Source organism: Macaca nemestrina, chromosome 11, assembly GCF_043159975.1.
Source record: "Macaca nemestrina isolate mMacNem1 chromosome 11, mMacNem.hap1, whole genome shotgun sequence".
In the NCBI taxonomy this organism is placed as follows: Eukaryota; Metazoa; Chordata; class Mammalia; order Primates; family Cercopithecidae; genus Macaca; species Macaca nemestrina.
The window spans coordinates 3,551,441-3,571,610 of record NC_092135.1 but is presented as its reverse complement, the minus strand read 5'-3'; the positions used below and the strand labels follow the sequence as shown (position 1 = coordinate 3,571,610).

The window sequence follows — 20,170 nt, the reverse complement described above, 5'->3', positions numbered from 1 at the left end:
AAATTTGTCCTGTGACTAGGCTAAGAAACTGAAATAGCAATGATTGGGTGGGAAAAAATAAACAGAACCTGAATATGAATTCAAATAATCTCTTATGATAAAACACGTATGAGTGTGCTCACACACACATACACACACAAATCATAAAAAGGAACCTCCTCGCTTCTGGAGAAAAAGGAGAAAAAAAATTTACTCTCATTTCCAATAATGATTTTAAAATCTAAAACAAAGATTCAAAAGTTCATAGGTAGTAATTTCTTTCTTTTCTTTTTGAGACGGAGTTTCACTCTTGTTGCCCAGGCTGGAGTGCAGTGGTACAATCTTGGCTCACTGCAACCTCCACCTCCCAGGTTCAAGTGATTCTCCTGTCTCAGCCTCCCAAGTAGCTGGGATTACAGGCGCCCACCACCATGCCCAGCTAATTTTTCATATTTTCAGTAGAGACAGGGTTTCATCATGTTGGCCAGGCTGGTCTCGAACTCCTGACCTCAGGTGATCCACCCACCTCGGCCTCCCAAAGTGCTGGGATTACAGGCATGAGCCACCGCACCTGGCAAGTAATTTTTTTTCTTAAAGGGATGATATAAGTATCAATCTCATCATCAAGGAGTAATTTTCTAATATCATTTAAAAATTACTTCTTTTGGATGGGTGCAATGGCTCATGCCTGTAATTCCAGCAATTTGGGAGGCAAAGGCAGGCAGATCACCTGAGCCCAGGAGTTTGAGACCAGTCTGGGCAACATGGCGAAACCCCATCTCTACTAAAAATATAAAAATTAGGCTGGGCACAGTGGCTCACGCCTGTAATCCTAGCACTCTGGGAGGCCGAGGCGGGTGAATCACTGAAGATCAGGAGTTTTGAGACCAGCCTGGCCAACATGGCAAAACCCCGTCTAGATTAAAAATACAAAAATTAGCCAGGTGTGGTGGCGGGCACCTGTAATCCCAGCTACTTGGGAGGCTGAGGCAGGAGAATCCCTTCAACCCAGGAGGCAGAGGCTGCAGTGAGCTGAGATCGTACCACTGCACTCTGGCCTGGGAGAAAGAGCAAGACTCCACCTCAAAAAAAAAAAAATTAGCCAGGCATGGTGGCATGCACCTATAATCCCAGCTACTTGGGAGGCTGAGGCAGGAGAATCGCTTGAACCCAGGAGGTGGAGGGTGCAGTGAGCAGAGATCATGCCACTGCACTCCAGCCTGGGTGACAGAGTGAGACTCTGTCTAGGGGAAAAAAAAAAGAAAGAAAATTACTCCATTTTGGCCAGGTGCAGTGGCTCACACCTGTAATCCCAGCACTTTGGGAGGCTGAGGCAGGAGGACTGCTTGAGCCCAAGACTTTAAGACCAGCCTGGGCAACATGGTGGGACACTCTCTGCACAAAAAAAAATTTTTAATTAGCTGGGTGTGATGGCAAATGCCTGTAATGGCACACATCTGAACTCAGGAAGCCAAGGCAGGAAGACCACTTGAGCCCAGGAATTTGAAGTTACAGTGAGCTAAGATCATGCCGCAGCACTCCTGCCTGGGCAGCAAAACTTTGGCTCTTAAAACAAAAAAGTATTCCTTTTCTTTAAGGTACAGCCAAGTCTTATAAGTTGACATAAAGCCAAAATGCCCATTATATTTTTGTTATAACACAATTTCCTCATATTTTTCTAATGGTATTACACAAATATGAGGTTTAAAAAAATTTTTTTTTATTTATTTTCGTTGTTGAGAGTTTTAACTGTTCTTGTGGTCTAATTGCCAGAAACTTACCATCATTATACTCTTGATGATGATATGAAACATGATACCTTCTTGGATATGTTCCTCCTTTTCCAAATTTCTCAAAGATAGGGTTATCATAGTCTGTTAAGACATATAAGATGGTTATCTTTTATTTTAAAAAATAGTTAAATATTTCTAATGATGAAAAGCACATTTATACATTTTTATTTGACTTTTCAAAAATCTCCCCTCTCCTTCCCAGCCAAAACATTATCCAATGACATAAACATTTAAACATTTAGAATTTATAAAGTCTAACCTGAAAATTCCTGATGATTATCTGGGTAGCTCTGTGCCCTAGGCATTCGTGATTTTGGATAGCTCTCTCTATAAAGAAAAAAATGTCACATTAAGTTTACAGTAAGTACGTAAGACATTAAAAAAAATCTTTAAGCAATATCTATATCTGTGCCTCTCTGTATGGGTGTGTGTAAAGGAGCTCACTTTGAAAGGTTACCATAACTAAAAAAGAAAAACTACACTAACTTGGTACATGTAGGCAAAGAGCCTGGCTTTAAAAATTAACCTTACAGTACAGTGGAAGAATGATGTATTTTGGAATCATAGGTGTTTCTAAGCACTGTGTTTCAATCCAAGCTCTGCCACTTAACTATGTAACCTTGGCAAATCACCCTTCTGCATCAACAAAAAAGATAATTTCCAACTAATCAAGTGTATACAAGTAAGGTGTCCAGGATAGTTTTTTGCAAATGATGAGTACTCAAATATATAGCTTTCTCATTACTACTTCCGTGAATTTCTTAAATGTCTACCTTGAGGTAGACATTGACACATACAGAAATTTCATATACATGGACAAAAGAAACTTAAATGTGCATTCCCATACAATATTAGTTATTTTTTCAGAATTTGCTTTCATAAAGCAATTCCAGAGAGGATTACCAAGAATACTGTCCTACTGAGACCAGAAGGGGGAGCACTTGTAACAAAAAATTCACATTTTGCAACTTCATCCTTCTCATATTCCTGAACAGCTTTTTCACAAAAGTACTTAAATGTTTGCCTACACGTACAACATGGCACAGTGGGCTACAATTATCAATAATTTAAATTATTTCTAATCTGGTGCCAGAATGAACATAATCCTGAACAGGTGAAATAACTTAGGAAATCTCCAAAAACAAACATATTAATGTAAAAGTTGATAGCACTTTCACAAACACAGTTTTAAAAGTAAATGTACATAAATTCTAAATTTGATTTGCCTTCAAACACACAATTTTGACATGTAGGAATATTCAAACTATTATAATCAGGTATCATTTTTAATAACAAAGATACTGAATTCCATGAGGTAAAGGGATTTATACACACTGTGCAAAAATTAATCTGCCATCAGTATATACAAGTACCAATTATATTCCTCTGAATGTAGCACAAAAAAGTTACTGATAATTCAACATGCTATGAATATTTACCCATATCTATTAAAAAAGAAAAACTACTATAAACTGAGCATGGTGGTTCATGTGTGTAATCCCAGCGCTTTAGGAGGCCAAGGCAGGAGGTTTGCTTGAGCCCAGGAGTTCGAGATCAGCCTGGGTAACAAAGTGAAACCCCCATCTCTACAAATAATACAAACAACTTAGCCAGATGTGGTATTAATAGCAAATGCCTTTGGTCCTAGCTCCTCAGGGGTCGGAGGTGGGAGGACTGATAGAGCCCAGGAGGTCAAGGCTGCAGTAAGCTGCATTCAAGCCACTGCACTCCAGCCTGGGTGACAGCAAAACTCTGTCTCAAATAAACAAACCATCCCAAAACTACGATAAATATTACCCATCCAAAGGACTATCAAGTGATGGACAACTTCCTGAGCCAGAATTTTCAGGGCTGCTTAAAGATAACGGATCCAGCATCTAGGAAAAAAAAGCAGTTCCACCATGATTCAATTAGATATAACCAAAAGTTGCTTATTAAAAAAAACCTTCCTTAATGAGACATACTTCATGTAACATAAAATTCACCCATTTAAAGTATACAAGTCAAGGCTTTTAGAATACTGAGAGCTGTGCAACCCTCACTCACCACAATTTTAGAATAATTCCATACTCAATAGTGGTCACTCTCCAGAGTTACTCATTTTCAAATGTCCCTTGTAAGCAAGCCACGACTTCAAAATTTCCTAAGAGAAAAATATTCTTTCTCTATAGACTATTGACTAAATAATTAAAAGCTACAACATTTCACACTATTTTGCTTACTGAAAACTGAACAATGGCCCCACCCAAACTGAGACTAATGACACTATGACTGTTACATTATTAGAAAATGTGAACTACTATAATAGTGTGAACATATAATGCAATGCAATGTTAAGGGAATAATAGCAACTCCATGAAAACATTTTAATACTATAAAACTGAAGTATTTTTTAAATGTTTCCGAAAGTTTACAAACCTCAGTTTCGTGAAGTTAAATATTTGTAGTTTCATTTGATCTTTCAAATGTTTAAAAAAAAAACAATCTGGCTATTAATTCCAGGATTACAAAGCAAATGCATTATCATTCACTCACTCTCATTCATTCACTTACTGAGCAATAAAAAACCAGCTGTATTCCAGCTTTCTTTACACAGGCACAAGTACATTAACGGGCATTTTCCTATATTTTTTCTATTTTGTTAAGAAGATATGTAATTAGAGAAGAGATAACACACACACACACACACCCAGTTACCTGCCAGATCACACTGACCCTGACAACATCTCTTTAAATTAAATTTAAAAACTCAAACTTTTGCTTACTTGGTCCATGCTCTCTGGAATGAATTCTCCTTCACTGTTGATACTAGTGAATGACCCATTTCGGGCAACCTGGTGTAATTCATCTGGAATGTATCCTGGGGGAGGAGAACTTCTATCTCTACTAGTAGGACCTCAAGGAAGAAAAATAATGTAATTTATAATTATAGGCAAGGGAATCAAGTTTTGTTTTAAATAGGCTATATTTCTGAATTATATCAATAATACTTTCAGCAAAAGAAAATTCAGTTTTTATTAAAACTTGTCAGAACATTCATTTGTAAAACTTCAAATGGTTTTATAACCTTTGTAAATTCCCACCCTATCATAATTATTAACCTCACCATAATATTACATTTATACTCACTAGGTAGTATCGTATTCTGACTGCTAATGGAATGATAATACAATGTAGATTTCCGGCATTAAGACAGTTTAAGTAATCACATTTCTTATGAGACAATAACCCACTTTATTTTACTTGGTTCTGTGGAAATGATGCTATATTTATTAGTACAGTGTCTCACCTTTCCTCATAGTTTTTTGAAATTAAACTATAAGACAGATATGGGGAAGTTATGTGAGCATTTAAGTTCTGGTCCAATTTAAAGCAAAAAAGGTTTCAGCTTTATGTAAAGGAGTCATTGTGAGTATATGCAAGCATTTGTTAGTGAGACAGGGAGAAAGAAGAGAGCAAAATGATTACCAAGACATGTGCATAAAAGAGAATACTGTCTACACTTGTCTGTAAAATGATTAGGAGCTCAATTTGAGTCAGGATTGATTTAGGCGTCATAACAACCGTAGCCACAATAATATTGGTCCCTAATATTTTTATTCCTTCCATATCCCCGTGCTTACAAAAGAAGATCAATATAGTCAATTACCAAAAGGAGATAGAAAAAAAAAAAAAAAAAAAAGGCTATGAAAATTTTGTCTCCCTATTTGACAACCCATTTTTCACAGTAATGCATATGCCAATGCACTCTTGGTTGAGACCTGTTTATCAGCAAACACTCCTAACCTAAAGGAGTTTTTCCTCTATCTCCCTTTTATAAAAACAATTAAAGAAAACAACTGCCAACATATAAGAAAAATAATGGTCATATCTAGCAAAGCCATTCAAAGTTTAAAGCAGTGCCAATAAAAGACCACTAATTCTATACTTCACGATTTCCAGTTTCTTCTTATGCTGGCACTGACGTCAAGAATATTTATTAGAATAAGATTGAGGTATTCAGTGTAATTTTAATTCAAAATATATTTAAAATGTCAATTTAATTAGTGCATTTAGCTTGCTCTGTCTAATGCAACTAAAGTGAATTAGAGCTGGGCACTGTGGCTCACGCCTGTAATCCCAGCACTTTGGGAGGCCGAGGTGGACAGATCACATGAGCTCAGGAGTTCGAGACTAGCCTGGCCAACATGCTGAAACTCCATCTCTACTAAAAATATAAAAATGAGCCAGGCATGGTGGCAGGTGCCTGTAATCTTAGTTATAAAGTGAATTAGCAATTTTTTAATAAAATGACAAGTACCATAATGTGATAAGAAATGGAGATAAAGAAAGAAATGTACAATGAACATCTGAGCTTTGTACAATGTACAAATGTACAATGAGCCTTCTAGTTTGAAAAGTAAAATGTACAAGTTTCTCTCAATTTAATGCTACAACAATCCCATGACTTAAAGAAGAAGACACATTTACTGGTCTCAGGTTCATCAGAGAGCTGGAATTTGAATTTGGCTATTTCAAATGTTCTTTCACCAAATTTTAAAACTGTATCAAAATACATCTGAATGAAAAGGACAAGCCATTTGTATCTTGCTTGTGTATCACCTCTGCTGCTCGCATTTCTGCATTCCTGAAACCCAAAGTAGGACTTATGTAAGACAGACACTTAGAAGAAAATGGTCATAAAATAGCTTCTTCTGGGGACCAAAAGAGAACACGAATAATGTCTATTTTTTCGGTGGTTCACAGGCCAATTCAATTTTTTCTTTGATTATCAACAATCCTCTTCTGTTACCAATCTCTTTCAGATTCCCAACCACATTTATTTTGACCCACTCTCCTGCGTCCTCCTATTCATCTGTTTTTCCTCCTCTTTAACTTTTCTCTTTTAAATCCGCCCCTCATACGTGTTTTCATGCCATCTTTAATGGCCATACTCACTGCCCTATCTGTAAGAACATTTATACCAGTGGTTTTTTGAAACAATGTAATGCTTTTATCAAATAAAAATGTAGATTATCAATGTTTTATACAAATTGAAGAACAGACAGAATGGGGAGTTCAGAGTATCTATGTCCAACTCATGTTGCAAAAATAAAGCCGCCTTAAAAACACAGCATGCAAAATTTATTTCTTTATATCATAATCTTAACAATAAATGGCAAATGAAAACAAATAATAATAAAGTAATAATAAAGCATAATATAAAAATTCTTAGTATCTTTATTTTGACAGCATTCTTGGCAATCACTAAAACCTTAGAGAAAGGCTTGTGAATTTACAGTCTATTAATTTTAATATATTATAATTACTTCAATTTTTTTCCTCCATTCTATTTGTATGATTAAAACTTTTTTTTTTTTTTGAGATGGCGTCTCGCTTTGTCACCACGCTGGAGTGCAATGGCACAATCTCGGTTCACTGCAACCTCCACCTCCTGGGTTCAAGCAATCCTCTTGCCTCAGCCTCCTGAGTAGCTGGGACTACAGGCATGTGCCACCATGCCCAGCTAATTTTTGTAATTTTAGTAGAGATGGGGTTTCACCATGTTGGCCAGGATGGTCTTGATCTCTTGACCTTGTGATCTGCCCGCCTTGGCCTCCCAAAGTGCTGGGATTACAGGCATGAGCTACCGCACCCAGCCTAAAACCTCTTTAAAGTTTTATTTGAATTTGTTGACATTAAAATACCCTGAATATATAAACAAAGAATTTAAATTGGAGATTACTAATCCTGTAAACTTGAATTTCCAAGGGACATCAAATAAATAATGTATTTAACTTAAATTACAGGAAGTAGAGAAACAGGATATTAGTTATCAGGAATATGTTTAGGTGCTGCACTACATTAAAGGATGGAGAAGAAATTGAGAAATCATTCATTTCGTAATTCAGACACCAGCTTTCTTACCTATTATAGAAAGCCGTTTTTTCCTCTCTGCTCCAAATACTGTATTATCCAAATCTTCTAGTGATGGCAATGGTTCTAAATTAGTAGCCTACAAAGGAGAAAAGACAGTTAATGCTATTCTTCCTCCTTGGGGCTTTAAACAGAATCCTCTCCCCTACCAAGTACAAACATTTTATATAGTTTGTGAGCCTTAATCAAATCTTCTCTTTGAAATTTTAATTCTAACATAATTCTTTCTAAGTTGTCAGTTTCTATTAGCTTCACATGTACAACATATTATAGTTATGTATAACTATGACTGTGGTTTTGAGGAGCAAGGATATTAATGTATAGTAATTAAAGGATGTAAGTTTACATTTGATCATAATGAAAATATTGCAATGATTATAGAATATAATTATGTTTCATATATTAACTTTTACAAGCCTAAGTCCTATAATTCTTACTGAAAAAAATATCCCAAGTCATACCTGTGTACTTCCATTTATTACAAGTAATATCTTGAGGCTCTTCATATGAATACTACGATCCAGCAGTTCCACAGCTTTGTCCAAGTCATCTTGAGTAGTTAATGGAATTACCAACTAAAAACAAACATAAGGAATCATGCAGCTATCTCACCAGGTCAAGTCTTCCACGAGCATCTCCACTACTAAGGAATTACAAATGTCCAAATGCCTTGCTCTGTGATTTGTTCCTATGATGAAAGTCTGAATGTGTACGTGTAGATTGTTTTGCCCTCCTCATTCTACCACCACTAAAATCTTAGAATGAACATAGATGTTTTTAAATTTGTCTTTATTAATCATTACATTATTTTAGAAAATAACATTTAAAGATTAATTTTCTAGGATATTTCCATAATGTTGCTAAATTTAAGTTATAGTATGTTTGCCCCCAAAAAGCATGAAGGAGTACAGACAAAGACCATATGAAATAAAGGTACTACTTTTCTTCTGTATAGATGAAACTCAGTTCTTTTTTCAATAGTAACCACAAATTTGTACTCTCAGCTGGTGTGCTCTTCAACATACCAACATCCTGAGTACCTGCCATGGAGGACAGCTGCCACGGAGGGGTACTGCTAGTAACATACTGCAATCTACGGCCCACCTAGAGTTCTTCTCTCTGAGCCTGGTGACCTGACCACTATGCACTAAAACAAATAAGCTAATGAGTTAACTATTCCATAGTAAACCCTCAATGTGGAATCTGCTTTCATTAGTCTTCTCATGCAGCAGATGTTATAGAGGACAAAAGCACCTAAGAGGTCTATGAGAAAAAGCGTAATTCATACAATTTAAGAAAATAAAAATACCTTCTTTTTTTTTAAAAAAAAAGTCAATTTAGTAACTTAAGAAGACTGTCAAGAACGTCAAAGTATACTCCATTTCATTGAAAGAGGAAAAGAATAAAAACAAGTGAACATATTCTGCACTAGTTAACCTGCTCTACTTAGCACAATACACGAGCCATTCAAATGCAAGGCTGAGTTAATTTGGAGTCTCTACAGTACAAATTCTTTGAGGACAAGGACCCCCATACCAGCAGTGAGCAAAGAGCAGACAACCTGGTAAATGCTGTTTAATAAATATCACAGTGGTAAAAGCTCAATCTGAATCCAACCCACTAGCTGGTATGGTGTGTGTTCATTCTGCAGACTTCTTTATGAAAAAAGTCCTTGAGGTTTTTGATTTTTTGTTTTGAGATGGAGTCTCACTGTCACTCAGGCTGGAGTACAGTGGCAATCTCAGCTCACTGCAACCTGACTCCTGGGTTCAAGTGATTCTCCAGCCTCAGCCTCCCCAGTAGCTGGGTTTACAGGCATGCACCACCACGTGTGGCTAATTTTTGTATTTTTAGTGGAGACAGGGTTTCACCATGTTGGCCAGGCTGGTCTCAAACTCCTGACCTCAAATGATCTGCCCACCTGGGCCTTCTCAAGTGCTGGGATTACAGGCGTGAGCCACCGTGCCCAGCCAAAAAAGTCCTTGTTATAAGAAACGCTGCCAGACACAAAAATAAAGAAGGATTCATGTGAATTCCCTCAGACAATCTGCTTGCACTTACTTACTCTGTTCTTAAAATATAATCCCACTTTCTGTTTGTAGCTAATTTTGTATTACTGTAAGTGACCAACTAACTGGGCTCTTTTTGCTCTATGAGAATTTTTTTCTAATAAAATACAATTATCAACTGTTTGGTATCATAGAACAAGCTTGATCTACTGATCTACTTAAATACATTTCTATTTCCCACCAATTATGAAACATATTGGTATATCTTGCTTCTATCTTCAATAGTCTATTACTTTTTAAGCACTGGAAAACATTTTAAAGCAATAATAATGACTGTTCTGCCGATTTTTCATTTGAGGGGAAAATCTGAATACTTACTTTTACTATACATTTATAACTGGATTGTTTACTTCTCCAAGATACTGCTACTTTTGGGGGAAAAAAACACTAAATCAAATGACAGAAAAAAAAATATGAACATAAATGATTCTGCTCTTCTTCAGTCTGCTGCTGTAAAATGTGAACATTCTGGAGGAGTGCCTGGTGCAGCAGCTTAGGCACTGCCTACAGACCTAATGTGATCCTGCCTGTGTTCTAAGGTTACCTATTACAAACTGTAAAATGAGGATTAAGAGTCAAGAACACAAGTCCCAGGTTATCTACACTATACTAAATAAATCAGAGAATGTTTTCTTGCTTGGTGAATTCATTTCAGTCTCATTCATGAAATCTAACACCCTCTGGCCTATTTTTGATAAATCAGTTGTTTGTTGACATAAATCCTTTCTAGAAAGGAAACTTAAAATTGAGTTTGAGAACCATTAAATAGAACTGAAATCTGAAAGAACTGAATTATCTTCCTGACTTTACACAGTGAAGTATCAAGATAGCCATTAAAAGGTTCTCTAGGCTGGATGCAGTGGCTCACACCTGTAATCGCAGCACTTTAGGAGGCTGAGGTATGCGGATTGCTTGAGCCCAGGAGTTTGAGACCAGCCTGGGCAACATGGTGAAACCACATCTCAACAAAAAATACAAAAATTAACAAGGTATTGTAGTGCATGCCTGTAATCTCAGCTACTTAGGAGGCTGAGGGGGGAGGACTGATTGAGCTGGAGAGGTCAAGGCTGCAGTGAGCCATGACTGTGCCACCGTACTCCAGCCTGGGTGACGGGGAGATGCTGTCTCAAAAAACAAAAAAAAAAAAATTTTTTTTCCTGCTCTACTCATCTAAAATGGAAGTGATCTTAGAAAATCCTTACTTGGCTAGAACACCTCCACATTCAACCCCCATGACACTGACACACACACACACACACACACCCTGAACACCTCCACACCCAACCCTCATAACACACACACACACACGCACCCCCACACACACCTTATTAAAGAGAAGCCAAACTAACAAATCCAAACAACCCCAGCTTATATTTCTGCTTAAATTTCCTTAAAGTTTCAATTCTAGCCAACTGGAAGTTTATAGAGTAATAGTTCATTCTGAACAGAGAAATTAATATTACACTAGAAAAAAATATTTATAGAAGTGGAATGACACGCAGTATAAATGAATTTTTTGCTTGTCCAAATGTCCACAAAACTAGTAAGATTTTCCTACCCCCAGTGTCCAAGATGATGCATTTGGCTTGGGACAATATGTCAAGATATGAGACAGGACACGGCTCACTCACAGAATCTCAGGGTTGCAAAAAATCTTAAATGTAATCTTATCCTAATGCCACCTCTACCACATTCCTGCCAAGAGCCCACCAAAATATAATGGTAGAACCACTCACAGAAATCCTTCAGAAAGCATGAGAAAAATAAACTAAAAATGGAGCAATTTTCCAATTTTTAGAAAATGGGAAAGGGTTCTTAAAAATACAGATCAGGCCAGGCACAGCGGCTCACGCCTGTAATCCCAGCACTTTGGGAGGCCCAGGCAGGTGGATCGCTTGAGCTCAGGAGTTTGAGACCAGCCTGGGCAACATGGTGAAACCCTGTCTCTACCAAAATACAAAAATTATCCGGGCGCAGTGGTGCCCGCCTGTGGTCCCAGCTACTCAGGAGGCTGAGGTAGGAGTATCGCTTGAGCCCTGGGAGGCAAAGGTTGCAGTGAGGTGATATCAGGCCACTGCACTCCAACCTGGGTGACAGAGTGAAACCTTGTCTCAAAAAAAAAATAAATAAATAATAATAATAATAATAAGTTAGCTTGATGTCAATCCTCAAGAAAACCCCAGAAAAAAATTACATAGCAAACTGGGAAAAGTCATTAAAAAAAAAACAAAAACAAAAACAGCAGTTCTTACAAGCTGGCACAGGTATAATATGGACAAATCATGTCATGCTAACCTCATTGTTCTTGATAGACCTACTAGGCTAGTAGATAAAGACAATACTGTAGTCTTAATGTATCTTGGCATTTGAAAGTTTTCCATAATACAATTTTAGAAAAAAGAAAAAAAGATATGTCTAGGTTCCCCTGTAATCATCCTATGGGATAATGACACAAGTTCAAGACATTTTTTTAAAAATTATTCTTTTTTGTTCAGACAACTCTGTCACACAGGCTGGAGTGCAGTGGCGCAACTCTAGCTCACTGTACCCTCAAATTCCTGGGCTCAAGCTATCCTTCCACCTCAGATCCCCCTGCCTCAGCCTCCCGAACAGCTGCGACTACAGGTGTATGCCATCACACTCAGATAATTTTACTATTTTGTAGAGATGGGGTCTTGCGATGTTGCCCAGGTTAGTCTTGAACTCCTGGCCTCAGGTGATCCTCCTGCCTTGGCCTCCCCAAGTGCTGGGATTATAGGCATGAACCTCTGTGCTCTGCCCTTTATTCTTCATCACAATACTTTATGCATTTTTTTTTTTTTTTTTTTTTTTTTTGAGACAGAGTCTTGCTCTGTCACCAGGCTGGAGTGCAGTGACGCGATCTCAGCTCACTGCAACCTCTGCCTCCCGGGTTCAAGCAATTCTCCTGCCTTAGTCTCCCAAAGAGCTGGGATTACAGGCGTGCGTCACCATGCCTGGCTAATTTTTGTATTTTTAGTAGAGATGGGGTTTTACCATGTTGGCCAGGATGGTCTCGATCTCTTGACCTCGTGATCCGCCCGCCTCGGCCTCCCGAAGTACTGGGATTACAGGTGTGAGCAACCATGCCTGGCCTACTTTATGCATTTCTTTCAAAGAACTTCATATATTGAAATAGCTCATTTATTAATGGCTTGCTTGTACCACAAGTCTATAAGGTCTACTCCATCAGGCGCTGCAACTTATAAATTATAGCATGATGCCTGAAAAATTAATAAATGCTTTCTGAATATAAAAACCAAATTCACCTAATTACTAACCATAATACAATTTATTAACTAAATTGTCCTATAAATTTTAAGATCACAAGATCCTGATATCTCACAGAATCCTAAGAACTAAAAGAAACTTCAAAGATCATTGAATCCAATCCTAAGGGGATTAAAAAGGGGCATCTCCACAACACAGAGCTCCTCATTGCTAAAGCAAGCCCCTTAAGATCATATGTACTGATTCCGAAACATAATAATCTAATTGAGCCCTGAGCAACACTAAAACAATCCTTTAACTCAATTGTTTAACTACCAAAGCTCTGTCATCTGTAGCCAAGTAGAGTATGACAGGAAAACACAGTTCATCAATAAAGTACATAGAATAAAAACAAAACCATAAATAAGCAGCAAAATTCCAATACATGTATTTTCCCCTATAATATGCCCTCATTCAATTATTTTGCATAGTAGCACCCTCTATTATTTTCCACAATGAAAAAAATACATTTTAGTCAGTTAAAATTTACTTAGGTTTTATTCTTCTGACATACCATATATTTATCAATCCCTAAATAAAAACACAAGTCTTAAAAGCGGTCTCTTAAACGAACACATTACTTTTCAAGATAAGATCTACTAAAGTTAAACTGTATGTGTTTACCTCATTATTGGTATAATGTAGATCCATAGACTGTCCAAAGGCAATTTTAGCTTTAGATCTCAGATCTTCCAGTTTAACTGGTCTGGGGAACTGAAGGATTCTATATAAACACAATTTTAAGATTTTATTTTCTTAGGCAAAGTTAAATAATAAACTTGCAACAGTTATCTCCTTTTAGAGAGATACAAAATTAACTTAAAATTATGTAAATATTCACTTTAAACACTACAACAGCACATTTTTTATCACAGGCACAAATTTTCAACCCAAAATTCAAAAACTCTGAAGTCTGTTTTATCCTAATACAAATTTTAAAAAAGAAATTCTCAAATTTTCTGCAGTTTTTAATTTGCACTGAAACTACCATATGAATGTTAAACAGCAATGCAAAATGTTTATTGAGGAAAGTGATTAAACTTAACTATGTGACATCTTTATGACAGAATGAAATGAAACTGTTAAAAAGAATAAAGTTGTTCTCCAGGGATTCAAATTTTGATTTCTGTATCCTTATCAACTCATTATTTTGGGGTACATGTATCATGTAGGCATACTTCCAAAATAAATATTTTAAAAAGATTAAAATTCTAGTGTTTTCTATTTCCCAAAGGATTGGCCTGTGCTTCCCCTTGAGAGCATGCACCTAAAGCTTGAAGACCACCAATACCACACTATAAGACCCGTAAGGAAAGAGGCTATGTCTGCTTTGCTCCCTTTATTCCTCTAGGGCCTAGCATATATATACTAAGTACTCAACAAATAATGCTGAATGAATGAAAAAATTGGGAAAATATCCATAAATAGGAAAATAGATTGGAGAGTTCCATGGTTTATCTGATATAGTCCAGTTTTAAACATTTCTATGTAAAATACGCTTATATGATTTGTGAGCCACTTTAAAATCCTTAAAACTGTTAGGCTTTTCACTACATTATTTCATGAGACACTACTAGCAGATATGAAATTCCATCATCAGGCCAGGCACAGTGGCTCATGCCTGTAATCCCAGCACTTTGGGAGGCCGAGGCAGGTGGATCATCTGAGGTTGGGAGTTCAAGACCAGCCTGGCAAATATGGTGAAACCCCATCTCGACTAAAAAATACAAAAATTAGTCGGGCATAGTGGCAGTTGCCTGTAATCCCAGTTACTCGGGAGGCTGAGGCAGGAGAATCGCTTGAACCCAGGAGGTGGAGGTTGCAGTGAGCCAAAATCACGCCATTGCGCTCCAGCCTGGGCAACAGAGTAAGACCCCATCTCAAAAAAAAAAAAAAAAAATTCCATCAGCCTTAACTCCTATTAGGTCTTGTCAGCAATTTTGTTGCCAACTACCATCCTATAATTTGTGCACTGAGATACGGATACCAAGTAGAAGGCTAGGTTTACATCTCTGCTAAATAATTTACAGCCACTAGTCCAATTCACTTTCCTCAACATCGCTAATGACATACATGTCATAGCACTGAGGTCTCTTGAGAATAATCGGAATTGTGAGTGTTAAGCTCACATATATAAATGCTATATAGTATCTGCGGGATGAAACAATTACAAGGAAAAATATACTTAATTTCCCTCAAGTAAAAATAAAAGGAAATGACAATATTTAAAGTCTGTATTAAGCAGTGATCTTATTTATCTCTGAAAATTGCAAACACATTAATCATTTCTAATGTTTGGCCTGAATTTTGACATATGTTATCTATCTTAAGTCTAAACACATTACACATTCCCAAGGACTACTCTATTCTCAATTTGTAAACCATGAAACTTCATTCAAATCTGAAAAGAACCTTTCAACAGCTTAATTAGAATACACATTTGATTAAATCAATTAATTAACATGTAATGTTTCTTTCCTTACCTTTTTTCTCCCCTATGTTCAAATTTGACTCGGACATCATTCTGTAATGAAATGACAATTGAGTCTTTCAGAGATCAGACAAATCATTCAGAGATTAGATAAAACTCCTACAATTTCTAAATCATATTGTTTTTTAGCCATTCATTTAAAATAGACCAGACGAGGAAGGAAGTTTGAATTTCTGTACCAGCTCCAAACAATTGATAGTGTCTGCTAAAAAGTTGAGAATTATGTTGCTGAATCTGGGCTCAACAGGAAAGAACACCAAGATCTACTAGTGAAGGTAGCAGGAGTATGAGACATTTGCTGATCCTGTTATGGGAAATACAGAATATTATATTTTTGTATGTCATGCTGAGTATCCCAAACTAATCTGATTTATCAAAATCAAAATCATCCTCATTTCTAAAAATCCAGAGTAGACTATTTGAAGAACAAAACAAAACAAAAAACAATTTGCTTAAGTGTTTGGAAAATGGATGAAATGTCAGCTTTGGAAAACAGTTACCACATTAAATGAAATGCTACCTTATTTTTTCTGGGAAGGGGTCAACCTTGGCTGCAGAATGCTACCATTCTTTATGAACGCATACTTTAAAAATTTTTTTTAACTTTTAAGTTCAGGGGTACATGAGCACATTTCTTATACAGGTAAACTCATGTCATGGGGGGTTGTTTGTACAGATTAGTCACCCAGGTATTAAGCCTAGTACCCATTAGTTATTGTTCCTGATCCTCCCCCTCCTCCCGCCCTCCACCCTCCAGTAGGACCCAGTGTCTACTGCTCCCCTCTATGTCTCCATGTGTTCTCATTATTTACCTTCCACTTATAAGTGAGAATATGTGGTATTTTGGTTTTCTGTTCCTGCATTAGTTTGCTAAGGATAATTGCCTCCAGTTCCATCCATGTTCCCGAAAGGACATGATCTCGTTCTTTTTTATGGCCACATAGAATTCCATGGTGTATATGTACCACATTTCCTCTATCCAGTTTACCACTGATGGGCATTGAGATTGATTGCATGTCTTTGCTATTGTTAACAGATGAACACACACTCTTATGGGAAAATGTATAACAAACACTAACAAAATACTTGATTCGAAAGTGTAAAAGCTAAACACATTAAACAAGTCCTCCATAAGATTAGTGTATTAAAGGAAAGTAATTCATATAAAAACAAAATATACTTATTAAAATAAACACCTGTTTTTTTGGTGATGAAGATTTTGCTTTCCTGGTTTCCTGCAAGGATAATGCTGGTCGACTGGCCTTATGAAGGACAGCCAAATCTTGCATGATTGAGTTCAAAGCTTGCTGATCATCTAGGTAATTTTGAAATAAAACACATATATAGAATTGTAATTGTGACATATATATCAACATGTATAGACATCACACAAAATTTATAATAAAATTTAAAGTACAGAATGTATTAATTTCATACAAAAATTCATCCAAAACATTTTTAATGCCTATCCTTTTGGTAAAATAAAATTGCAATAGACTCAAGCTCTACCATTAGTCCACACATGTGACACTAATAGACAAGATGAAGTCATTCTGATTCTTCCACTGATTTAATATCCTAGAATAAGGTCAAAACTGCTCTGTTAAAACGAATTCTTTTCTATGTCTCCTAAACAAAACATCAAGATATCTAAAATCTTTTTAAAAGTAGAGGAAAAAAAATAAACAACTTTGTATAAATATCATTACTTAGCACTTATGTTCAAAGTACAGACTTAATTTTGGAAGGTGTTTTTTTTTTTTTCTTTCTTTCATCAATATTTAAGAGTCAGCAACAAAGAAAAGCTTCACCTGTGAATACTGGCCTACTGTATTTGGAAATGCTCTTTCAAACTTCTTCACCATAAGGTTTGACAAGACTAAAAACAGACTATTTAAAGATCATGGTCAGTAACAATGTTAAGAAAATTCCTTTCTTTAGAAAAAGTACCAAGTCCATAAAACTGAGAGAAAGGATCATGAACATGAACATGAACTTTTAGACTCTTCTAAATATACCAATTGTTTCTTTCTGAGACTAAAAGCATGTGCCTGCCAGTAATGCCAATTATAAGCTCTCTGGAAGACGTCAGGGACAACTTAATTTATTTTCACTAGTAAATCAATTCTACTAACGATAATCACAAATGGTAAATAAAGGAATCAAGAGACTTTACAGTTTATATTTTAAAATGTAACCATTTTGGTGAGCACTAACTTATGTTCTTGGAGTAGTAAAAAAAAATGCCATATCCTACAAAGGGAATCACTAAAAATATTCTGACAATTCAATAGCCCTAATAGTCTCTCAAACACACAAATAGCTGACTTCTGTAATTTACTAATTTTTAGTAACATTTCATATATGCTATTTTGTAGTGAAATTATTTGCATATTAAAATTTAAAAGTAATAGTTATAAGGTTTTATTATTGGTTTAATTTATTAATATTTCCAGGTTAAGAGAAAATTTTATAATTCTTCACCAAGTATTTTTTATAAAATAAAGTTTTATCATAATGTTAGTTTAGCCAAATAGGTAACCAAGCCACAGACAGGTACAATATAATCACAATAGATGCACCCATCAATAAGCTCAGAACGATCTCAACTGGAATAAAAGCATTTGATGTGACCTTCTTTAAGAAGGTTAAATCCTTGGCCAGGCGCAATGGCTCACGCCTGTAATCCCAGCACTTTGGGAGGCCGAGGGGGGCAGATCACAAGGTCAGGAGTTCAAGACCAGCCTGGCCGATATGGTGAAACCCTACTTTTAGTCTCTACTAAAAATACAAAAATTAGCCGGGCATGGTGGCGGGCACCTGTAGTGTTCAAGTTCAAGTTCAATCACTTGAACCCAGAAGGCAGAGGTTGCAGTGAGCTGAGATCATGCCACTGCACTCCACCCTGGGCAACAGAGTGAGAATCTGTCCCAAAAAAAAAAAAAAAAAAAAGTAAATCCTTAATTCTACACTAGGGACAGAAGAACTCTAATTCTTTTTTTATTTTTATTTTTTGTAGAGATGGAGTCTCACTATATTGCCCAGGCTGGTCTTGAACTCCTGGGCTCAAGTGATCCTCCCACCTTGGCCTCCCAAAGTGGTAACTCTAATTCTTTACCTATGTTGTTCTAATTTTTATTAGAAGAAACCTAAACATTTGAATTTAAACAATTTTATATGCTTAATATTACAATGTCAAAAGCCTTGGGGAGGGCCTTTGGCTAAAATTGATTATCACATTTATATATACTTATTTCTTTTTTCTTTTTCTTTTTTTTTTTTTTTTTTGAGACGGAGTCTCACTCTGTCGCCCAGGCTGGGGTGCAGTGGTGTGATCTCGGCTCACTGCAAGCTTCGCCTCCTAGGTTCATGCCATTCTCCTGCCTCAGCCTCCCGAGTAGCTGGGACTCCAGGCGCCCACCACCATGCCCAGCTAATTTTTTGTATTTTTAGTAGAGACGCGGTTTCACTTATGTACTTATGGGTAAGTACAATGGGTTTCTGACACATGCTAGAAGGACATTCAATTGAGCATAAAACCAAAAAATATTTGGAAAATAATTTTTTCAAAAATCTTTTATCAGAAATGTTGAATTAAATACCTTATATGCTTATTCATGATATTTGAAAAATAAGTAACAGAAGAACATCCTCAATCAAAAATTCAAACATCTGTCATGGTGTTCTGTGACTACCTTTATACATGTTTTTAAGCAATGATTGTTGCTCTTCTATAGAGCAGTATTATTTGAGGCTGACAAAAATAAATTTGATCGATACACAGAGTACAAGCGACAGCAGCCAAAATGAAAAGTTGAGAAAGGAGTTCAGTAAAAGTACATCCAATTTGGAGCTGAAAGTAAGGCTAACTAGAGTAGAGAATTTGGGCTCCAAGAGGGCGCTGATACTCATGACTACAGAAGAGGAAGTGGAAGGAAAAATTTTAAAGTAGGAAGGTGAAGTCTAAGCTTACAAACTTGCTACAATGACACACAGTGAAAGTGTCCTAGCCCCCACTTTCATCACATGGGCAAATATAAGTTCTTCATGGGGGGGGGTGTGTGTGTGTGTGTGTGTATTTGTTTTGTTAAGCAAGAAGTAGAAAATGTGTGATAAAGGCAAACTCTGGCAAGTAAATGTCAGAATTAAATCCCAGGATCAGTCTAAGTTTCAAAATTCAGCACCCAACTACTCAGTCCCATTTTTCTTGATTTAGGATAGGGTAGGCCATTCATGACTCCATCTCCTTCTAGTGCCTTCCTGTCTAATCCCTGCCTCATGCTGGAACCCTTAACACAAAAGAGAAAAGGAAAAAACAAAAAGGAGGTAAAGAAGAAAACAAAATGATACGTAAACTGAACATACACAATCCATTCCCATACTTTAGTCTATTTAAACTAATATTATACCACAATATATGACCAAGAGTTGTATAACATATCATCCCTGAGCACCAATGATTTGCTGCTCTATGAATCATAAAATAAAATCTTATGATTCCTCTCTTGCCATCAGACTTTAAGCAAATCACAACACATCTTAACAGTTTATTTTGAATGTTCCTACTGTGTTATGCATAAAATGATCACTCTAAAACTATAGCAACACAAAAAGTACTTTAATTAAGTCTATTA

The 20,170-nt window shown here is 36.4% G+C and overlaps 1 protein-coding gene across 2 annotated transcripts in view; it reads right to left on the bottom strand.

Annotated features, from left to right (window-relative positions):
- LOC105492428 (mitogen-activated protein kinase kinase kinase 2) overlaps window positions 1-20,170 on the bottom strand; it is an 88,692-nt gene that overhangs the window by 23,714 nt on the left and 44,808 nt on the right. Inside the window, exons 3-11 of one of the 2 annotated variants that reach the window (XM_011759518.2) lie at window positions 16,733-16,851; window positions 15,529-15,569; window positions 13,670-13,769; window positions 8,150-8,263; window positions 7,680-7,767; window positions 4,538-4,668; window positions 3,570-3,649; window positions 2,032-2,099; window positions 1,761-1,853 (exon numbers count right to left, since the gene is read on the bottom strand). In XM_011759518.2, the coding sequence (XP_011757820.1) occupies window positions 1,761-1,853; window positions 2,032-2,099; window positions 3,570-3,649; window positions 4,538-4,668; window positions 7,680-7,767; window positions 8,150-8,263; window positions 13,670-13,769; window positions 15,529-15,569; window positions 16,733-16,851 (834 nt within the window). Of the gene's footprint in view, window positions 1-1,760; window positions 1,854-2,031; window positions 2,100-3,569; window positions 3,650-4,537; window positions 4,669-7,679; window positions 7,768-8,149; window positions 8,264-13,669; window positions 13,770-15,528; window positions 15,570-16,348; window positions 16,684-16,732; window positions 16,852-20,170 lie in introns of those variants that run through there. The other variant, XM_071072534.1, reaches the window with a different exon arrangement.